This window comes from Bufo bufo, chromosome 4, assembly GCF_905171765.1.
Source record: "Bufo bufo chromosome 4, aBufBuf1.1, whole genome shotgun sequence".
In the NCBI taxonomy this organism is placed as follows: domain Eukaryota; kingdom Metazoa; phylum Chordata; class Amphibia; order Anura; family Bufonidae; genus Bufo; species Bufo bufo.
In genome coordinates this window covers 604,529,842-604,547,144 of record NC_053392.1, presented here as the reverse complement: position 1 = coordinate 604,547,144, position 17,303 = coordinate 604,529,842, and the positions used below count along the sequence as shown (strand labels likewise).

The 17,303-nt window shown below is 47.9% G+C and overlaps 1 protein-coding gene across 3 annotated transcripts in view; it reads right to left on the bottom strand.

Annotated features, from left to right (window-relative positions):
- The window catches only part of TP53BP2 (tumor protein p53 binding protein 2), a 58,059-nt gene that overhangs the window by 7,997 nt on the left and 32,759 nt on the right, over window positions 1-17,303 (bottom strand). For 2 of the 3 annotated variants that reach the window (XM_040430571.1, XM_040430570.1), the window contains exons 10-16: window positions 15,704-15,935; window positions 15,224-15,334; window positions 8,903-9,051; window positions 6,521-6,938; window positions 4,980-5,767; window positions 3,238-3,375; window positions 1,010-1,143 (exon numbers count right to left, since the gene is read on the bottom strand). In XM_040430571.1, the coding sequence (XP_040286505.1) occupies window positions 1,010-1,143; window positions 3,238-3,375; window positions 4,980-5,767; window positions 6,521-6,938; window positions 8,903-9,051; window positions 15,224-15,334; window positions 15,704-15,935 (1,970 nt within the window). The remainder of the gene's footprint in view (window positions 1-1,009; window positions 1,144-3,237; window positions 3,376-4,979; window positions 5,768-6,520; window positions 6,939-8,902; window positions 9,052-15,223; window positions 15,335-15,703; window positions 15,936-17,303) is intronic. The other variant, XM_040430572.1, reaches the window with a different exon arrangement.

Below are 17,303 nucleotides of genomic sequence, written 5' to 3'. Positions count from 1 at the left end.
TGGCCCAGTCTTGACGTTTCAGCTTGTGTGTCTTGTTCAGTGGTGGTCGTCTTTCAGCCTTTCTTACCTTGGCCATGTCTCTGAGTATTGCACACCTTGTGCTTTTGGGCACTCCAGTGATGTTGCAGCTCTGAAATATGGCCAAACTGGTGGCAAGTGGCATCTTGGCAGCTGCACGCTTGACTTTTCTCAGTTCATGGGCAGTTATTTTGCGCCTTGGTTTTTCCACACGCTTCTTGCGACCCTGTTGACTATTTTGAATGAAACGCTTGATTGTTCGATGATCACGCTTCAGAAGCTTTGCAATTTTAAGAGTGCTGCATCCCTCTGCAAGATATCTCACTATTTTTGACTTTTCTGAGCCTGTCAAGTCCTTCTTTTGACCCATTTTGCCAAAGGAAAGGAGGTTGCCTAATAATTATGCACACCTGATATAGGGTGTTGATGTCATTAGACCACACCCCTTCTCATTTCAGAGATGCACATCACCTAATATGCTTAATTGGTAGTAGGCTTTCGAGCCTATACAGCTTGGAGTAAGACAACATGCATAAAGAGGATGATGTGGTCAAAATACTCATTTGCCTAATAATTCTGTACGCAGTGTATGTGATATTAAATGCCGCCATTAGAAAGCACAACTTGTCCTGCAAAAAACAAGCCCTCATACGGCTGTGTGAACTGGAAAAAATAAATAAATAAAAAGTTATGGCTCTGGCAAGGCAGGGAGTAAAAAAAAAAAAAACAACTAAAAACTAAAAAATTGGCCCAGTCCTTAAGGGGTTAAAACCTCTGCTTGCTGTAAATCAATAGGAACCCCTAATTGTTTACTTGCAGTGAATAAGCACCCGTCCTGGCCATGCGACGGGCACACAGATGTGCAGCTCCGTACGTGATGCCGCCCAAGCCGTGCACCTGTGTGTCAACCTCATGACCAGGACAACAGATTTATTTAACCCCTGGAAATCCAAAGGTTCCTCGTAGCCACCCCTCTGTAACGCGGACGTACCAGCCGTCGCTGTCTGCCGCATTAACGTTCACTCCGAACTGTACCAGGAACTTGACGATCTCGGTGTGACCGGCACACACGGCGTTGTGGAGGGCGGTGATCCCCTCGTCGTTGGGCTGACTGGGATCTTCCACCTGCGGGTGAGAAGGAAGGAAATACAACATCACTGCTCCGGTCACGTCCAGGAACACAAAGCACCCCCCTTCTCCATCAAAGGGCGCGAGCGGGACAGGCCGGGGTGACGACCACATTAATGAGCAGAGGGGACAAGGACGGTATTCAGCAGCCGCTTCCTGAGAAATGTTATGGGGGGAGGGGGGGGATTTCTAATTATAACACCCCCCCCCACCCGCGAGCACACATGACCCTCTGTTCACATCTGCACCGTGCCAGATCACTTGTAAAGCGGCTGCCATGGACCCCACGTGACGGAATTACTTGCGCGATGCGGCGTTCTTGCCGTCAACAGCAAAACCGCCAGAAAAGGAACCAATACTCCCAGTATCATCGCCTCATCAATTTCACCAGGAGGACACGGCATAGTCCACACAGGATGAAGAGGACACTGACCCTCTGGCCTGAAAATCCACCGTCAAATCTGCATGTTACATGTGAATTTCACGTGCGGATACACAGCGGCTGCGCAGGTCTCTGAAAAACTGCAGCATTTCCACAACTTTTCTCCGCTCTGGGGGCGCACAAGATCCACACTAAATTCTGCACAGATTTCGGTGCTTTTCTGAACCCAAACCGCACAAAAAGCAGCAACAGTGGATTTTGGTGCGGATTAGATGCCGTTTTGCCGCAGATCTCACCCGTATTTTGAAAACTGTGAAATCCACAGCTAAAACTGCAAGCGTAATTAACACGCTGCGGATTTGGTAAAACCGCGCAGAAACGGACCCGTTTTTTTTTTTAAACGCTTCTGTGGGAAAACAGTGGAAAAAAACTGCAGCCGGCAATGAAAACTGTGCTGCTTTGTGTGAATGCTAACGCGATGTGACATGTGGACCCTACAGCATCGGCACACGTGAACATGTCTTACCGTCACGTCTAGTACCAACCAAATCACATAAATCCGGTCATAGACACGGGACATTTGTAGTTTGGTAAGGCCCCTTTCACACGGGCGAGTATTCCGCGCGGATGCGATGCATGAGGTGACCGCATTGCACCCGCACTGAATACCGACCCATTCATTTCTATGGGGCTGTGCACACAAGCAGTGATTTTCATGCATCACTTGTGCATTGCGTGAAAATCACAACATGCTCCTCTTTGTGCGTTTTTCACGTAACGCAGGCCCCATAGAAATGAATGGGGTTGCGTGAAAATCGCAAGCATCCGCAAGCAAGTGTGGATGCGGTGCGATTTTCACGCACGGTTGCTAGGAGACGATCGGGATGGAGACCCGATCATTATTATTTTCCCTTATAACATGGTTATAAGGGAAAATAATAGCATTCTGAATACAGACTGCATAGTACAATAGCGCTGTAGGGGTTAAAAAATAAAAAATAATTAAACTCAGCTTAATCCACTTGATCGCGCAGCCGGCATCTCTTCCGTCTTCTTTGCTGTGTGCAGGAAAAGGACCTGTGGTGACGTCACTCCGTTTATCACATGATCCATTACATGATCTTTTTACCATGGTGATGGACCATGTGATGACCGGAGTGACGTCACCACAGGTCCTTTTCCTGCAATCAGCAAAGAAGGAGACAGAAGAGAAGCCGGGCTGCGCGAGCAAGTGGACTAAGGTGAGTTTAATTATTTTATTTTATTTTTTTTAACCCCTCCAGCGCTATTTTACTTTGCATTCTGTATTCAGAATGCTATTATTTCCCCTTATAACCATGTTATAAGGGAAAATAATACAATCTACAGAACACCGATCCCAAGCCCGAACTTCTGTGAAGTTCGGGTTTGGGTACCAAACATGCACGATTTTTCTCACGCGAGTGCAAAACGCATTACAATGTTTAGCACTTGCGCAGAAAAATTGCGCAGGTACCGCAACGCACCCACACCTTTTCCCGCAACGCCGGCGTGAAAGAGGCCTAAGAGCCTTAGCAGTAAGAACCATACACTATGTATTATGTCCCTCCATACAAGCCATGGAGGGACACACAGGAGATCCATCCCTTCCCTAAGACGGCTCCGATTATCTGAGCATCCATAAACCGGCCGTCCATAGAGGAGGTGTCAGCTATAATCCCTTCACTCACCTCGTAGATTATCCTCTGGACGAGGTCGAACTCTCCTTCCAAGGAGGAGTCTAGCAGCAGAGCCAGAGGGTTAAACTTCACCCTCATCCCATGACTGATCCTCTCGGAGCCGTTCTTCCTCAGATTCGTTCTTTTACCCTGGAAGTAAAAAAACAAAAAGGTTCAGGTGTAAGCCGAGCGCTGTAGGCCGCACCATTAGGGCTCATGCACACAAAGCTACGCTGCCTGCGTCGCGCATTGGGGACCGCAAATTGCAGTCCCCAATGCATAGGCACCGTCCGTGTGGCCTGTGATGACAGATGCAGACCTATTCAACTTGAATGGGTCTGTGATACATCTGCGCCACAAAAAAAAATAGAGCAAGTTTTTTATTTTTTGCGGTGAGGACGCACGGGCCGAAATGCCGTGGAAGTGCTCCGTATCTTTCAGATTGCGGACCCCTTAAAGTGAATGGGTCAGCATTCATGATATGGTGCACACCCGACCGATGCCCGTATATTGCAGACCTGCTAATACGGGCACGGCTGGTACACGTTCGTGTGCATGAGCCCTTACACTTATAGCCACATGTTCCCTACCGGCTCCTCACGTCCGACAGGTGCAGGTCCCAGAGGACAAACCAGCACCTGTCTCATATCATGTCCCATCGCGCACTGCTATGAATGGAGACGTGGCCACGCGTGCGCAGCTCTCTCCAGTCACTGCTATGAGTGGTTACGGAAACAGAGAACTGGTCGCTCGTAAGTTTTCATAACTCCACCAGCCCCGGGGTCGGTGGGTTATTCCCATTTTGGCCACAAAAGTCTAAGAGAGGTGAACAATGCCTTTAATGGACAGACCAAAAAAAAAAAAAAAAAAAGTGTGAATGCAGGATCAGACTACAAAGGGGGTTGTTTGTAGTCTGTAGCCATGGAGACAAAAAGGTCTGCACAGGAGCAGTAGAAGTAAAACTGCAGGTCTATTTGCATGTACTTGATCAATTAAAATATTGTAGAACGTAGCTTTCACTACTTTCTTCTTGACCATGGGTTTTACAACTGCACTGTTCCCCCTGTACCGGGTCAGAGTGACGGCAGCATCACCCAAATTGTCAGTTAGGTGACTTCAGCAACTTTGTCTCTTTTATAAGGGACTACAGTAGTGGATTGTCACCAGCTGGTGGACTGGAGTAGGATACGGACAACTAAATTGACAAAGAATCGAGATGTCCCCGACAACCAATCTGATTGCCTCATTAAAGGGGTTATACGGTATATTATATTGATGACCCATCCCCAGGATAGGTCCTGAATATCAGATGGGAGCTGTAAGGAGAGGTCGGGAGCTCAGTGAGCGCAGCGGCCTCTTCGTAGGCCATGTGACATCACCGTACATTGGTCACATGGTCTAGGTGCAGTGAATGGGCCTGAGCTGCAATACCAAGCACTGCCATTATACGGCGCTGTGCTTGGAAAGCTGCCGGGAGTCGGCTGCGCTCACAAGATCTTTGGGAACGCGGCGGCTCTCTGAAACAGCCGATCACCAGGAGTGTCGGGATTCGGACCCCTGCCAATATGATAATGACCTATCCTGGATAACCCCTTTAAGTAAACTGTCTGGTAAGTATCTGATTGGCTGTCATGGGGAACCTCAAAACTATTGGGGAAAAAAAGTGGACGACCACCACCGCAAGACACAAAAGCAGTATTCTGATAGTTGCTATAGACATACAAGACGTGATGTGTCCGGCATCTGGTACTTACTGGAGGGAGAGAGAACTGTCCGGTGATCTCTGGAGGACTCAGGTTACTGGTATCCTCCACTATATTGTCCTGGTCTCCGGCAATAGGATACGGAGGTGGAGGATAAGGGGGGTATTCTTCCACATATGTCTCAGGGGGCTCTGGCAGCTCTGGATTCGGCTCAGTTTCCATAGCTGGAGGTGGGAGATCCTCAAAGGGAACTCCCTCCGGTATACTGTCAGGACCCAGCTCTGGTGAAGGCATCTCAATGTCCTCAGGAAACATATTTACAGTCTCCTCAGGAGGAACAATGTCCATGACGTGTAGAGTGGAGGAGGTTTCTGAGGAGACTTCAGTGTCTATGTCTGCAGGTACCGGGCTACCTTCTACACTACTTTCAGAGATGGAGGTGACAGTCTGTTTAGGGGCAGAGATAGTCTCCATGGCGGCCAGAGTAGTCCTCTGGTACAGGAGCTTCTGAATATTTGGTCCGTTAGGTCCTTCGGGCTCGGTGATGGAGCTTCGTTTTTTCAGAGGCCTGGGAGCGTTGTAAAGCTTCTTCCTGAGAGCCTCCAGGTCTGCGTCGCTCTGGTTCCGGTAGGGGTTCGATAGGAAGGGAAGGAGTTTGGTTGGACTCAGTGGACGAGGGATCCTTTCGGTCTCCTGGCCCTCGTTACCAGGTGCTGGGGTGTCACCCTCGGGCACTGGACTGGCGGATTTACTATCTACCTGGGTGCCGTCCGTGGTGGATAGGTTACCATTCTGCAGATTCTGGACAGCTCCTCCACCAATCACTGGCTTACCGTACACTGTGGATAATAGATAATGTCAGCATTCAGACCTGGAGGCATAAATTAAAAGGGATCTTCCTGCTTTATGTAAATGAGGTATGAAACTGTTTTTTTTAATATCCTGTTATCGAATTCTGGTTAAAGGGGTTATCCAATCCTATAAAAAGCTCCCCCCAATATGCCGGGGCCCCCACACTGAATATACTTACCTGGGTCCCCTCTCCCTGCGCTGCTCCTCCCTCTTCCCGTGCGCCGATGAAAACATCCGTTGTCGGGGAGGGAGCCGCCAATGACTGGCGGCGACAGGGACGAGCCTCCCTAGCGTCAACCGCGGGACCCAGGTAAGTATATTCAGTGTGAGGGGCCCGGCATATTGGGATGCTTTTTATAGGATTGGATAACCCTTTAAGTGAAGGGGGCCACAAAGAGCTACTCTGTCTCTGGAGGACCAAGGCAATGTAATGCCTCATTTCACCTGTGGTAGTGCTGCAGAGGAATTGAGCTTCACTGAAGATTACCAGTGATTGTCAGCAATTCCAGTAGACACCCTGTGTTAAAGAGGTTGTCCAGGATTAGGAAACCATGGCTGATTTTTCCCCAAATACAGCACTACCCCTGTCCACAGGTTGAGGGCAGTATTGCAGCTCTGCCTCACTGACTCCAATGGAGCCGAGCTGCAATAACGGTTCTATTCACCAACAGCAAGCAGAGCTTGAAAACAGTGAGGGATTAGAACACAAAGTAGGTTAGAAAATACAGCGTTAATCTTACCACTGGAAAAATGTGGCCGCGTCTGGGCTCTGGCGAGTGCACCCTGCACAGTGTGGTTCTTCCCTGGCTTTTGATGCTGGGTGTACATGGAATAGATGGAGCTGGCAGCCACCATCTGAGGTTTGCGCAGTGGTGGAGGCGGCGGCTCTTTCACTGGTTGGGGTGTAAATGGGCGCACTGCCGCTGCAGGCGGAGTTTCTATCTGGGCAGGAGGAGGGGTTTCCTGGGCAGGAGGAGGCACAGGGACCAGCTGTTGAGGTGCTCCTTTTTGCTTGCCTGCTGCAGACGTCTTACTTGGGACGTCAGTCTTTGATTCGGCGGGAGGCGATAGAGCGGCTTGACCATAGTAAGGCAGGTTGATCTGTTTCGGTTTGGAGGGAACCGGCGGTGGCACCTTTGTCACGTTTTTATTAGCAGTCTGCGGGTTTAAAAAAAAAAATCATCCAGTTAGGAAGGTGGATATGAAGGCAGTGACACACCTGTCTAAAGGTTGGGTGTGGTATTGCAGCTTTGAATTAACTTTGGGGAAAAAAAAGCCTTTTTTTTATTTAACATTTTTTTATTCTGCACAACCCCTTTAATGGGAGTGTGTCAGTAGTTTTGATCATGCTATACTGCTGATAGCACGAGGTAGGGTCCAGATACAGCAGGACAAACATACAATGTGTAAAACTTCTCTCATCAGGAGTAGTGTGAATAGGAAGTTTTATTCTGCCCAGGAGGCAGAGCTTTAATGTGAAGTGCCCCCTGCATTGAGCTGCTTCACAGCCCGTCCACTTTCCAGTAGCACCCAACCAGGAGACCATTGCTGCAGTAAAGCTCAATGAAGAGAGCACTTCACGGTGAAGCTCAGTCACCTGGACACTTGCAGGAGCAGAATCTGGCAGAATAAAACTTTATATTCACACTACTACTACTCCTCCCGATTACAAAAGCTGCACAAAAGTTATGTTTGTTCTGCTCTCCCCAGGCCAGAACTACTGCTGTCAGCAGTTTTGCATTGTCAAAACTTCTGACAGACTCTCTATAAGGGGTTTTATAATCACAGAATCATTTCCGGTTTTGTATCATAAGAGTTAAAACAATAAAGAGGTACACGGTAAGTTATGGCATATTACTAAGATGACTGACCCATTGGGATCACACCATCAGAGCCCCCATCAATCCTTAGAATGAAGGGGCCACAGCACTAGTTTTTTTCGCCGGAGATAAAACCATAGCATGCTACGGTTTTATCTTTTGCCTGATCAGTCAAAACAACTGAACTGAAGACATCCTGATGCAAACTGAACGGATTACTCTCCATTCAGAATGCATGGGGATATGCCTGATCAGTTATTTTCCGGTATAGAGCCCCTGTGACGGAACTTAGTGCCGGAAATGAAAAACGCTAGTGTGAAAGTAGCCTTAGGCCTCTTTCACACTTGCGTTGTCCGGATCCGTCGTGCACTCCATTTGCCGGAGGTGCCTGCCGGATCCGTAACACCGCAAGTGAACTGAAAGCATTTGAAGACGGATCAGTCTTCAAAATGCGAGTGTTACTATGGCAGCCAGGACGCTATTAAAGTCCTGGTTGCCATAGTAGTAGTGGGGAGCGGGGGAGCAGTATACTTACCGTCCGTGCGGCTCCCGGGGCGCTCCAGAATGACGTCAGAGCGCCCCATGCGCATGGATGACGTGATCCATGCGATCACGTCACCCATGCGCGTGGGGCGCCCTGACGTCACTCTGAAGCGCCCCGGGAGCCGCACGGACGGTAAGTATACTGCTCCCCCGCTCACCACTACACTTTACCATGGCAACCAGGACTTTAGCGTCCTGGAAGCCATGGTAACCATTCAGAAAAAGCTAAACGTCGGATCCGGTAATGCGCCGAAACGACGTTTAGCTTAAGGCCGGATCCGGATTAATGCCTTTCAATGGGCATTCATTCCGGATCCGGCCTTGCGGCAAGTGTTCGGGATTTTTGGCAGGAGCAAAAAGCGCAGCATGCTGCGGTATTTTCTCCGGCCAAAAAACGTTCCGTTCCGGAACTGAAGACATCCTGATGCATCCTGAACGGATTTCTCTCCATTCAGAATGCATTAGGATAAAACTGATCAGGATTCTTCCGGCATAGAGCCCCGACGACGGAACTCTATGCCGGAAGAAAAGAACGCAAGTGTGAAAGAGCCCTTAGACATAGGGACCTCAACCCCTTTGTTTCTCAGAGGTGAGTCCCCCCTTATCATAATATTAAAGGATCAAATATCACCTTAAGGGTACAGATCATAAAATCACCGCCTCCATTCCTCCAGGCGGTGTTTTCATTCCTTTTTTAATGATAATGCAGGATTTATTTGGATTGTAGACCCCACATCCAGCACAGCAGAGAAAACCTACCTGGGCGTCCCTCAGGAGATCCTCACTGCTCTGATTTTTCCTCAATGTCCCAAAACTAGGGGGTGCCGGAGGCTGCTGGACAGAGTCAAACATAGAGCTGGGTCTGATCTTCTTGTCTTTATCCCTCACAGACGGGTCAAAGTCTGGAGCTGTAAACAATGCAGAGGTCAGTTATATATGACGGGTGGGAGCGCGACTCGGACCTCAGATAACTGAGCAGAAACCATTTGGACCGTTGTCGTCGCCCATTAGTGCAATACTGTTTGGTGCCAACACCCGTAACCTACTGACAGTCAGGATTTTCATTGTTTTGCTGACAACTATGCCCAGTTTAAGGGTCCATTCATACGTCCATATGTGTTTTGCGGACCGCACATCGCCAGCACTCTCATAGAAAATGCCTTTTCTTGTGCGCAATTGCGGACAAGAATAGGACATGTTCTATTTTTTTGCGGAAAGGAAGTGCGGATCCGCAAATGCGGATGCAGACAGCACATTCTGGCCCCATTAAAAATGATTGGGTCCGCACCTGTTCCGCAAAATTGCGGAACGGATGCGGACCCATTTTGCGGACGTGTGAATGGACCCTTAAGAGGTTGTGCCAAATTTATGCCATCTACAGGATAGGAGATGACTAGCTGATTGCTGGGGGTCTGACCACAACTGATCACAAGAATGGAGGTCCCGTTCCCTCATTCTGATGGAGCGACAGGATGTGCGAGCACACTGCAGCTCCATCCATTCTCTATGGTAGTGCCGGAGATAGCCGGGTACAGAGCCTGGCCATCTCTGGCGCTCCCATAGATAATAAACGGCGCAGAAGCGTGCTCGCACGACCCGTCTCTTCATGACAACAGAGAAAGGGGACCCCCATTCCTGTGATCTGTGGGAGTCCCAGCAGTCGTACTCCCAGTGATTAGCTAGTTATCCCGTCCGGTGGATAGGGAATAACATATAAACGTGGCACAACCCCTTTAAATGAAGGATTTCATACACAGACATTTATGGGTCTTCTGCGTGTTTAGCAGCAACTGTTAAAGTGTAACTGCCACTCTTTTTTTTATTTGTGTAATGTGTAGGGGCAGCGATAATGACCATTTTTGTAATATACTTTAATTACTGAAATCGTACATTTCAATTAGAAAAATACCTCTAAAGTGGCCCATTTTGAGCCTTAGCAACGCCCCCCTGTCGTCTGTTTACATAACACAGTCAGTATGGAGCCAGTCTCCACAGTTATGTAAACGGACGACAGAGAAGCATTGCTAAGGCTCAAAATGGGCCACTTTAGAGGTATTTTTCTAATTGAAATGTACGATTTCAGTAATTAAAGTATATTACAAAAATGGTCATTATCGCTGCCCCTACACATTACACAAATAAAAAAAAAAGAATGAGAGTTACACTTTAACCACTTCAGCCCCCAGTGCTTAAACACCCTGAAAGACCAGGCCACTTTTTACACTTCTGACCTACACTACTTTCACCGTTTATTGCTCGGTCATGCAACTTACCACCCAAATGAATTTTACCTCCTTTTCTTCTCACTAATAGAGCTTTCATTTGGTGGTATTTCATTGCTGCTGACATTTTTACTTTTTTTGTTATTAATCGAAATTTAACGATTTTTTTGCAAAAAAAATGACATTTTTCCCTTTCAGTTGTAAAATTTTGTAAAAAAAACGAGATCCATATATAAATTTTGCTCTAAATTTATTGCTCTACATGTCTTTGATAAAAAAAAAATGTTTGGGTAAAAAAAAAACGCTTTGGGTAAAAGTTATAGCGTTTACAAACTATGGTACAAAAATGTGAATTTCCGCTTTTTGAAGCAGCTCTGACTTTCTGAGCACCTGTCATGTTTCCTGAGGTTCTACAATGGCCAGACAGTACAAACACCCCACAAATGACCCCATTTCGGAAAGTACACACCCTAAGGTATTCGCTGATGGGCATAGTGAGTTCATAGAAGTTTTTATTTTTTGTCACAAGTTAGCGGAAAATTATGATTTTTTTTTTTTTCTTACAAAGTCTCATATTTCACTAACTTGTGACAAAAAATAAAAAGTTCTATGAACTCACTTTGCCCATCAGCAAATACCTTGGGGTCTCTTCTTTCCAAAATGGGGTCACTTGTGGGGTAGTTATACTGCCCTGGCATTCTAGGGGCCCAAATGTGTGGTAAGGAGTTTGAAATCAAATTCTGTAAAAAATGACCAGTGAAATCCGAAAGGTGCTCTTTGGAATATGGGCCCCTTTGCCCACCTAGGCTGCAAAAAAGTGTCACACATGTGGTATTGCCGTACTCAGGAGAAGTTGAGGAATGTGTTTTGGGGTGTCTTTTTACATATACCCATGCTGGGTGAGAGAAATATCTTGGTCAAATGCCAACTTTGTATAAAAAAATGGGAAAAGTTGTCTTTTGCCAAGATATTTCTCTCACCCAGCATGGGTGTATGTAAAATGACACCCCAAAACACATTCCCCACCTTCTCCTGAGTACGGAGATACCAGATGTGTGACACTTTTTTGCAGCCTAGGTGGGCAAAGGGGCCCATATTCCAAAGAGCACCTTTCGGATTTCACTGGTCATTTTTTACAGAATTTGATTTCAAACTCCTTACCACACATTTGGGCCCCTAGAATGCCAGGGCAGTATAACTACCCCACAAGTGACCCCATTTTGGAAAGAAGAGACCCCAAGGTATTCGCTGATGGGCATAGTGAGTTCATGGAAGTTTTTATTTTTTGTCACAAGTTAGTGGAATATGAGACTTTGTATGAAAAAAAAAAAAAATCAAAAAAAAAAAAATCATTTTCCACTAACTTGTGACAAAAAATAAAAAATTCTAGGAACTCGCCATGCCCCTCACGGAATACCTTGGGGTGTCTTCTTTCCAAAATGGGGTCACTTGTGGGGTAGTTATACTGCCCTGGCATTTTCCAGGGGCCCTAATGTGTGGTAAGTAGGTAAATGACCTGTGAAATCCTAAAGGTGCTCTTTGGAATATGGGCCCCTTTGCCCACCTAGGCTGCAAAAAAGTGTCACACATGTGGTATCGCCGTATTCAGGAGAAGTTGGGGAATGTGTTTTGGGGTGTCATTTTACATATACCCATGCTGGGTGAGAGAAATATCTTGGCAAAAGACAACTTTTCCCATTATTTTATACAAAGTTGGCATTTGACCAAGATATTTCTCTCACCCAGCATGGGTATATGTAAAAAGACACCCCAAAACACATTCCCCAACCTCTCCTGAGTACGGCGATACCAGATGTGCGACACTTTTTTGCAGCCTAGATGCGCAAAGGTGCCCAAATTCCTTTTAGGAGGGCATTTTTAGACATTTGGATACCAGACTTCTTCTCACGCTTTGGGGCCCCTAGAATGCCAGGGCAGTATAAATACCCCACATGTGACCCCATTTTGGAAAGAAGACACCCCAAGGTATTCAATGAGGGGCATGGCGAGTTCATAGAAATTTTTTTTTTTTGGCACAAGTTAGCGGAAATTGATATTTTTAGTTTTTTTCTCACAAAGTCTCCCTTTCCGCTAACTTGGGACAAAAATTTCAATCTTTCATGGACTCAATATGCCCCTCACGGAATACCTTGGGGTGTCTTCTTTCCGAAATGGGGTCACATGTGGGGTATTTATACTGCCCTGGCATTCTAGGGGCCCTAAAGCGTGAGAAGAAGTCTGGAATATAAATGTCTAAAAAATTTTACGCATTTGGATTCCGTGAGGGGTATGGTGAGTTCATGTGAGATTTTATTTTTTGACACAAGTTAGTGGAATATGAGACTTTGTAAGAAAAAAAAAAAAATTTCCGCTAACTTGGGCCAAAAAAATGTCTGAATGGAGCCTTACAGAGGGTGATCAATGACAGGGGGGTGATCAATGACAGGGGGGGCGATCAATGACAGGGGGGGCGATCAATGACAGGGGGGGCGATCAATGACAGGGGGGGCGATCAATGACAGGGGGGGCGATCAATGACAGGGGGGTGATCAGGGAGTCTATATGGGGTGATCACCCCCCTGTCATTGATCACCCCTCTGTAAGGCTCCATTCAGATGTCCGTATGTGTTTTGCGGATCCGATCCATGTATCCGTGGATCCGTAAAAATCATACGGACATCTGAATGCAGCATGACAGGGGGGGTGATCAATGACGGGGGGGGGGGGTGATCAATGACAGGGGGGGGGGTGATCAGGGAGTCTATATGGGGTGATCACCCCCCCTGGAAGGCTCCAGGGAGACGCCTGTATGTGTTTTGCGGATCCGATCCATCTATCAGTGGATCCGTAAAAATCATGCGGACGTCTGAATGGAGCTTTACAGGGGGTTGATCAATGACAGGGGTGTAATCAATGACAGGGGGGTGATCAGGGAGTCTATATGGGGTGATAACCACAGTCATTGATCACGCCCCTGTAAGGCTTCATTCAGACGTCCGTATGCGTTTTGTGGATCCGATCCATCTATCAGTGGATCCGTAAAAATCATGCGGACATCTGAATGGAGCTTTACAGGGGGTTGATCAATGACAGGGGTGTAATCAATGACAGGGGGGTGATGAGGGAGTCTATATGGGGTGATCACCACAGTCATTGATCACGCCCCTGTAAGGCTTCATTCAGACGTCCGTATGCGTTTTGTGGATCCGATCCATCTATCAGTGGATCCGTAAAAATCATGCGGACATCTGAATGGAGCTTTACAGGGGGTTGATCAATGACAGGGGTGTAATCAATGACAGGGGGGTGATGAGGGAGTCTATATGGGGTGATCACCACAGTCATTGATCATGCCCCTGTAAGGCTTCATTCAGACGTCCGTATGCGTTTTGCGGATCCGATCTATCTATCAGTGGATCCGTAAAAATGATGCGGACATCTGAATGGAGCTTTACAGGGGGTTGATCAATGACAGGGGTGTAATCAATGACGGGGGTAATCAGGGAGTCTATATGGGGTGATCACCACAGTCATTGATCACGCCCCTGTAAGGCTTCATTCAGACGTCCGGATGCGTTTTGCGGATCCGATCCATCTATCAGTGGATCCGTAAAAATCATGCGGACATCTGAATGGAGCTTTACAGGGGGTTGATCAATGACAGGGGTGTAATCAATGACAGGGGGTGATCAGGGAGTCTATATGGGGTGATCAGGGGCTAATAAGGGGTTAATAAGTGACGGGGGGGGGGGGGGTGTAGTGTAGTGGTGCTTGGTGCTACTTTACTGAGCTACCTGTGTCCTCTGGTGGTCGATCCAAACAAAGGGGACCACCAGAGGACCAGGTAGCAGGTATATTAGACGCTGTTATCAAAACAGCAACTAATATACCTGTTAGGGGTTAAAAAAAACACATCTCCAGCCTGCCAGCGAACGATCGCCGCTGGCAGGCTGGAGATCAACTCTCTTACCTTCCGTTCCTGTGAGCGCGCGCGCCTGTGTGCGCGCGTTCACAGGAAATCTTGCGTCTCGCGAGATGACGCGTATATGCGTGACGGAACGCGATCCTGCGTTAGGCGGTCCGGAGGTGGTTAAAGGGGTTATCCGGGAATTTATATTGATGACTTATCCTCAAGATAGGTCTTCAATATCAGATCATGGGGGTCTGACATTTGGTACCCCCACAAGCAGCTGTGAGAAGAGGCAGGGGGTCCGCGAGCGCCATACATCAGTCACATGGCCTAGGGGCAGATCAGCCCCATTTAAGTTAATGGGGGGTAGAGCTGCCACACCAAGCTGCCTGGAACCCACCGCCTCCCTAAAACAGCTGATCGGCAGGGGTGCTGGGACTGAGCCCCCCGCCAATGTTTTAATGACGACCTATCCTCAGGACAGGTCATCATTATCAATTCCTGGATAACCCCTTTAAGTGGAGCAATTATCATGAACAAAGGGCCAAATGATCGCTAATGTGATTGTTCCTCCCCATACAGTTTTCATTTGGTGGCAGCAGATCCCATTTACATGGGGCAACGCGCTGCCGGCAAACCACGTATTTCATTGCGATTATCCGACAAGCCATGGTCGGCACATGTTTACACGTGGCAGTGATAGCACAGGAGCCAGGAACCATTTCCAGCGCAGGCCCACACGCCACTAAGGACCCATGGGATGCCAAAACAGGGCCCTTTTAACCCCTGCCAGTGGTTTGGCACTGCAAATAAAAAGTACATACCACACACTACATTATGTTCTCTTAATGGTGGGCTATGGGCGACACATGCAAATGCAGCCGACTACTACTGTCAGACAGCGAATGGGATAAACCAGTGCACTGCTATAATGTCCTGCGCACTCACCTGGTCCGGCCGTATTCGGGATGCCTTTCCCTGGTCCCTGGCTGTTGCCATTTACAGCGCTCCAGTCTGTGCCAGCCGGCTGCTGAGGTTTGATGCTGTGAATCCCTGTCCCTGGCGAACACAATCAGGAGGCACAAACATCAGCACAATGCGCACTTCAGCTGTCAGCGAGGCCTCGACACAAACAGTGGAGCCATTGTGCATCTGGATGGACTTGTCACAGGGTGGACACAGCAGTAGGACACGGTCACAATCTAGTAGCTGCATCGGCTCTGCATGAGCGGCTTTTAGCGTCATACGGTCGCCTCGAAAAGCATGCAGCCGAAAATGCAGCGTCTAGATGACGACAGTATCGCATCAAAGAAAGCAAATAGAAAAAAAGACGATAGAATGATCATTTCGGGCGGAGGGGGGCACACAGAATTCGCCCTCTGTTTATGATCGGTTTACTTAGGGGGCAGTGAATTTGCGCATATTTACCGGGTGGAGCTTTGCTCTGGGAGGCAGTCTTCATGTTGGGCAAAGTTTGTGACTTGAGCGGCACGTCGGGCATCTGTGGGGTTGCGGTGCCCTCTGGGTAAGCAGCTTTAACCAACAGATCGGGCCTGGAAGGTAGACGTGGCATGGTGGCAGACTGGATGTAAGGGCCGACGGCCGCCACTCTGCTGGAGACGCCCGCTACCTGCTGAGGTACATTCCCATCAGATGAAATCTAAATTGAAGAGAGGTGGCAAGCTATTCAACACAAAAAAAACACGCACAGCAAGATGGCAGAAGATGGGTGGCATGCACGATGGGGGAGGGGTGGCATAACAGATCTGGCATGGATACAAGCAGGCAAATGCAGATAAAAAATAAAAATAATCTAATTGTATAAGCTGCATCCGTTGCCAAGCATAGGTCTGGTGTAATATGTGTGCCCCCTGCCTATCTTGCACCTATATGCAGGTGGCAGGATGGCAGCCATGCTGTCGGCCCAGGTTGGCAGTAGCGTTCAGTGCTCTCTGTCGCAGTCGTCCTTCTCTGCCCAGCACAAATAAAGAGTAATGACTGCGCAAGGAAAGATTCTGCGACTTTCTAGAGCAGGCATCCTCAAACTGCGGCCCTCCAGCTGTTGTAGAACTACAACTCCCACAATGCCCTGCTGTAGGCTGATACCTGTAGGCTGTTCGGGCATGCTGGGAGTTGTAGTTTTGCAACAGCTGGAGGGCCGCAGTTTGAGGATGCCTGTTCTATTGTTTCAAATCCAAGACCTCTGCTTGCAATCAGTAAACGGAAACATTCTTGTTGTTTACATCCAGAGGCTGAAAAACCTGTCCAGGCCTACTACTATTCACAGCTGAGAGTTTGTTACAGTTGCATCCAGTCTAGAAAATCCTCCGTGAGCTAAACAGACAACGCCCCCTGACTGACACATTGTAACAAACTATCAGGACCAGAGAGAGATTTGTGCTGCCGACGTGTTTGGCTCGCAGAGGATTTCCTAGACTGTAACAAACCCCCAAGCTGTGAGTATTAGGTCTCATGCACACGGCCGTTGTTTGGGTCAGCATCCGAGCCGCAGTTTTGGCGGCTCGTATGCGGACCCATTCACTTCAATGGGGCCGCAAAAGATGCGGACAGCACTCCGTGTGCTTTCCGCATTCATTGCTCCGTACCGTGGTCGGCAAAAATTATAAAAAAATATATAACCTGTCCTATTCTTGTCCGTGTTTTGCGGACAAGAATAGGCAGTTATATTAATGGCTGCCCGGGAGTTCCGCAAATTGCGGAACTCACACGGACGACATCCGTGTTTTGCGGATCCGCAATTTGAGGACCGCAAAACACACAACGGTCGCGTGCATGAGGCCTCAGCCTTAGTTAACACAGCTGAAATTTCACTTGGATTTTAAATGTGCCTTTCTGCGCCAATTTCTGCCCACAAGACACATTCCGTTTATTTTCATGGGAATTCCATACTGCGTTTTGCAAGGTCGCAGATTTTTTTTCACAGGAATACACATTGTCTGAACATGCAAGCTTGTCTGTACAGGTATGTAGCCTCTGACTGTAAACTAACATTTTTCCCTTAAAGGGG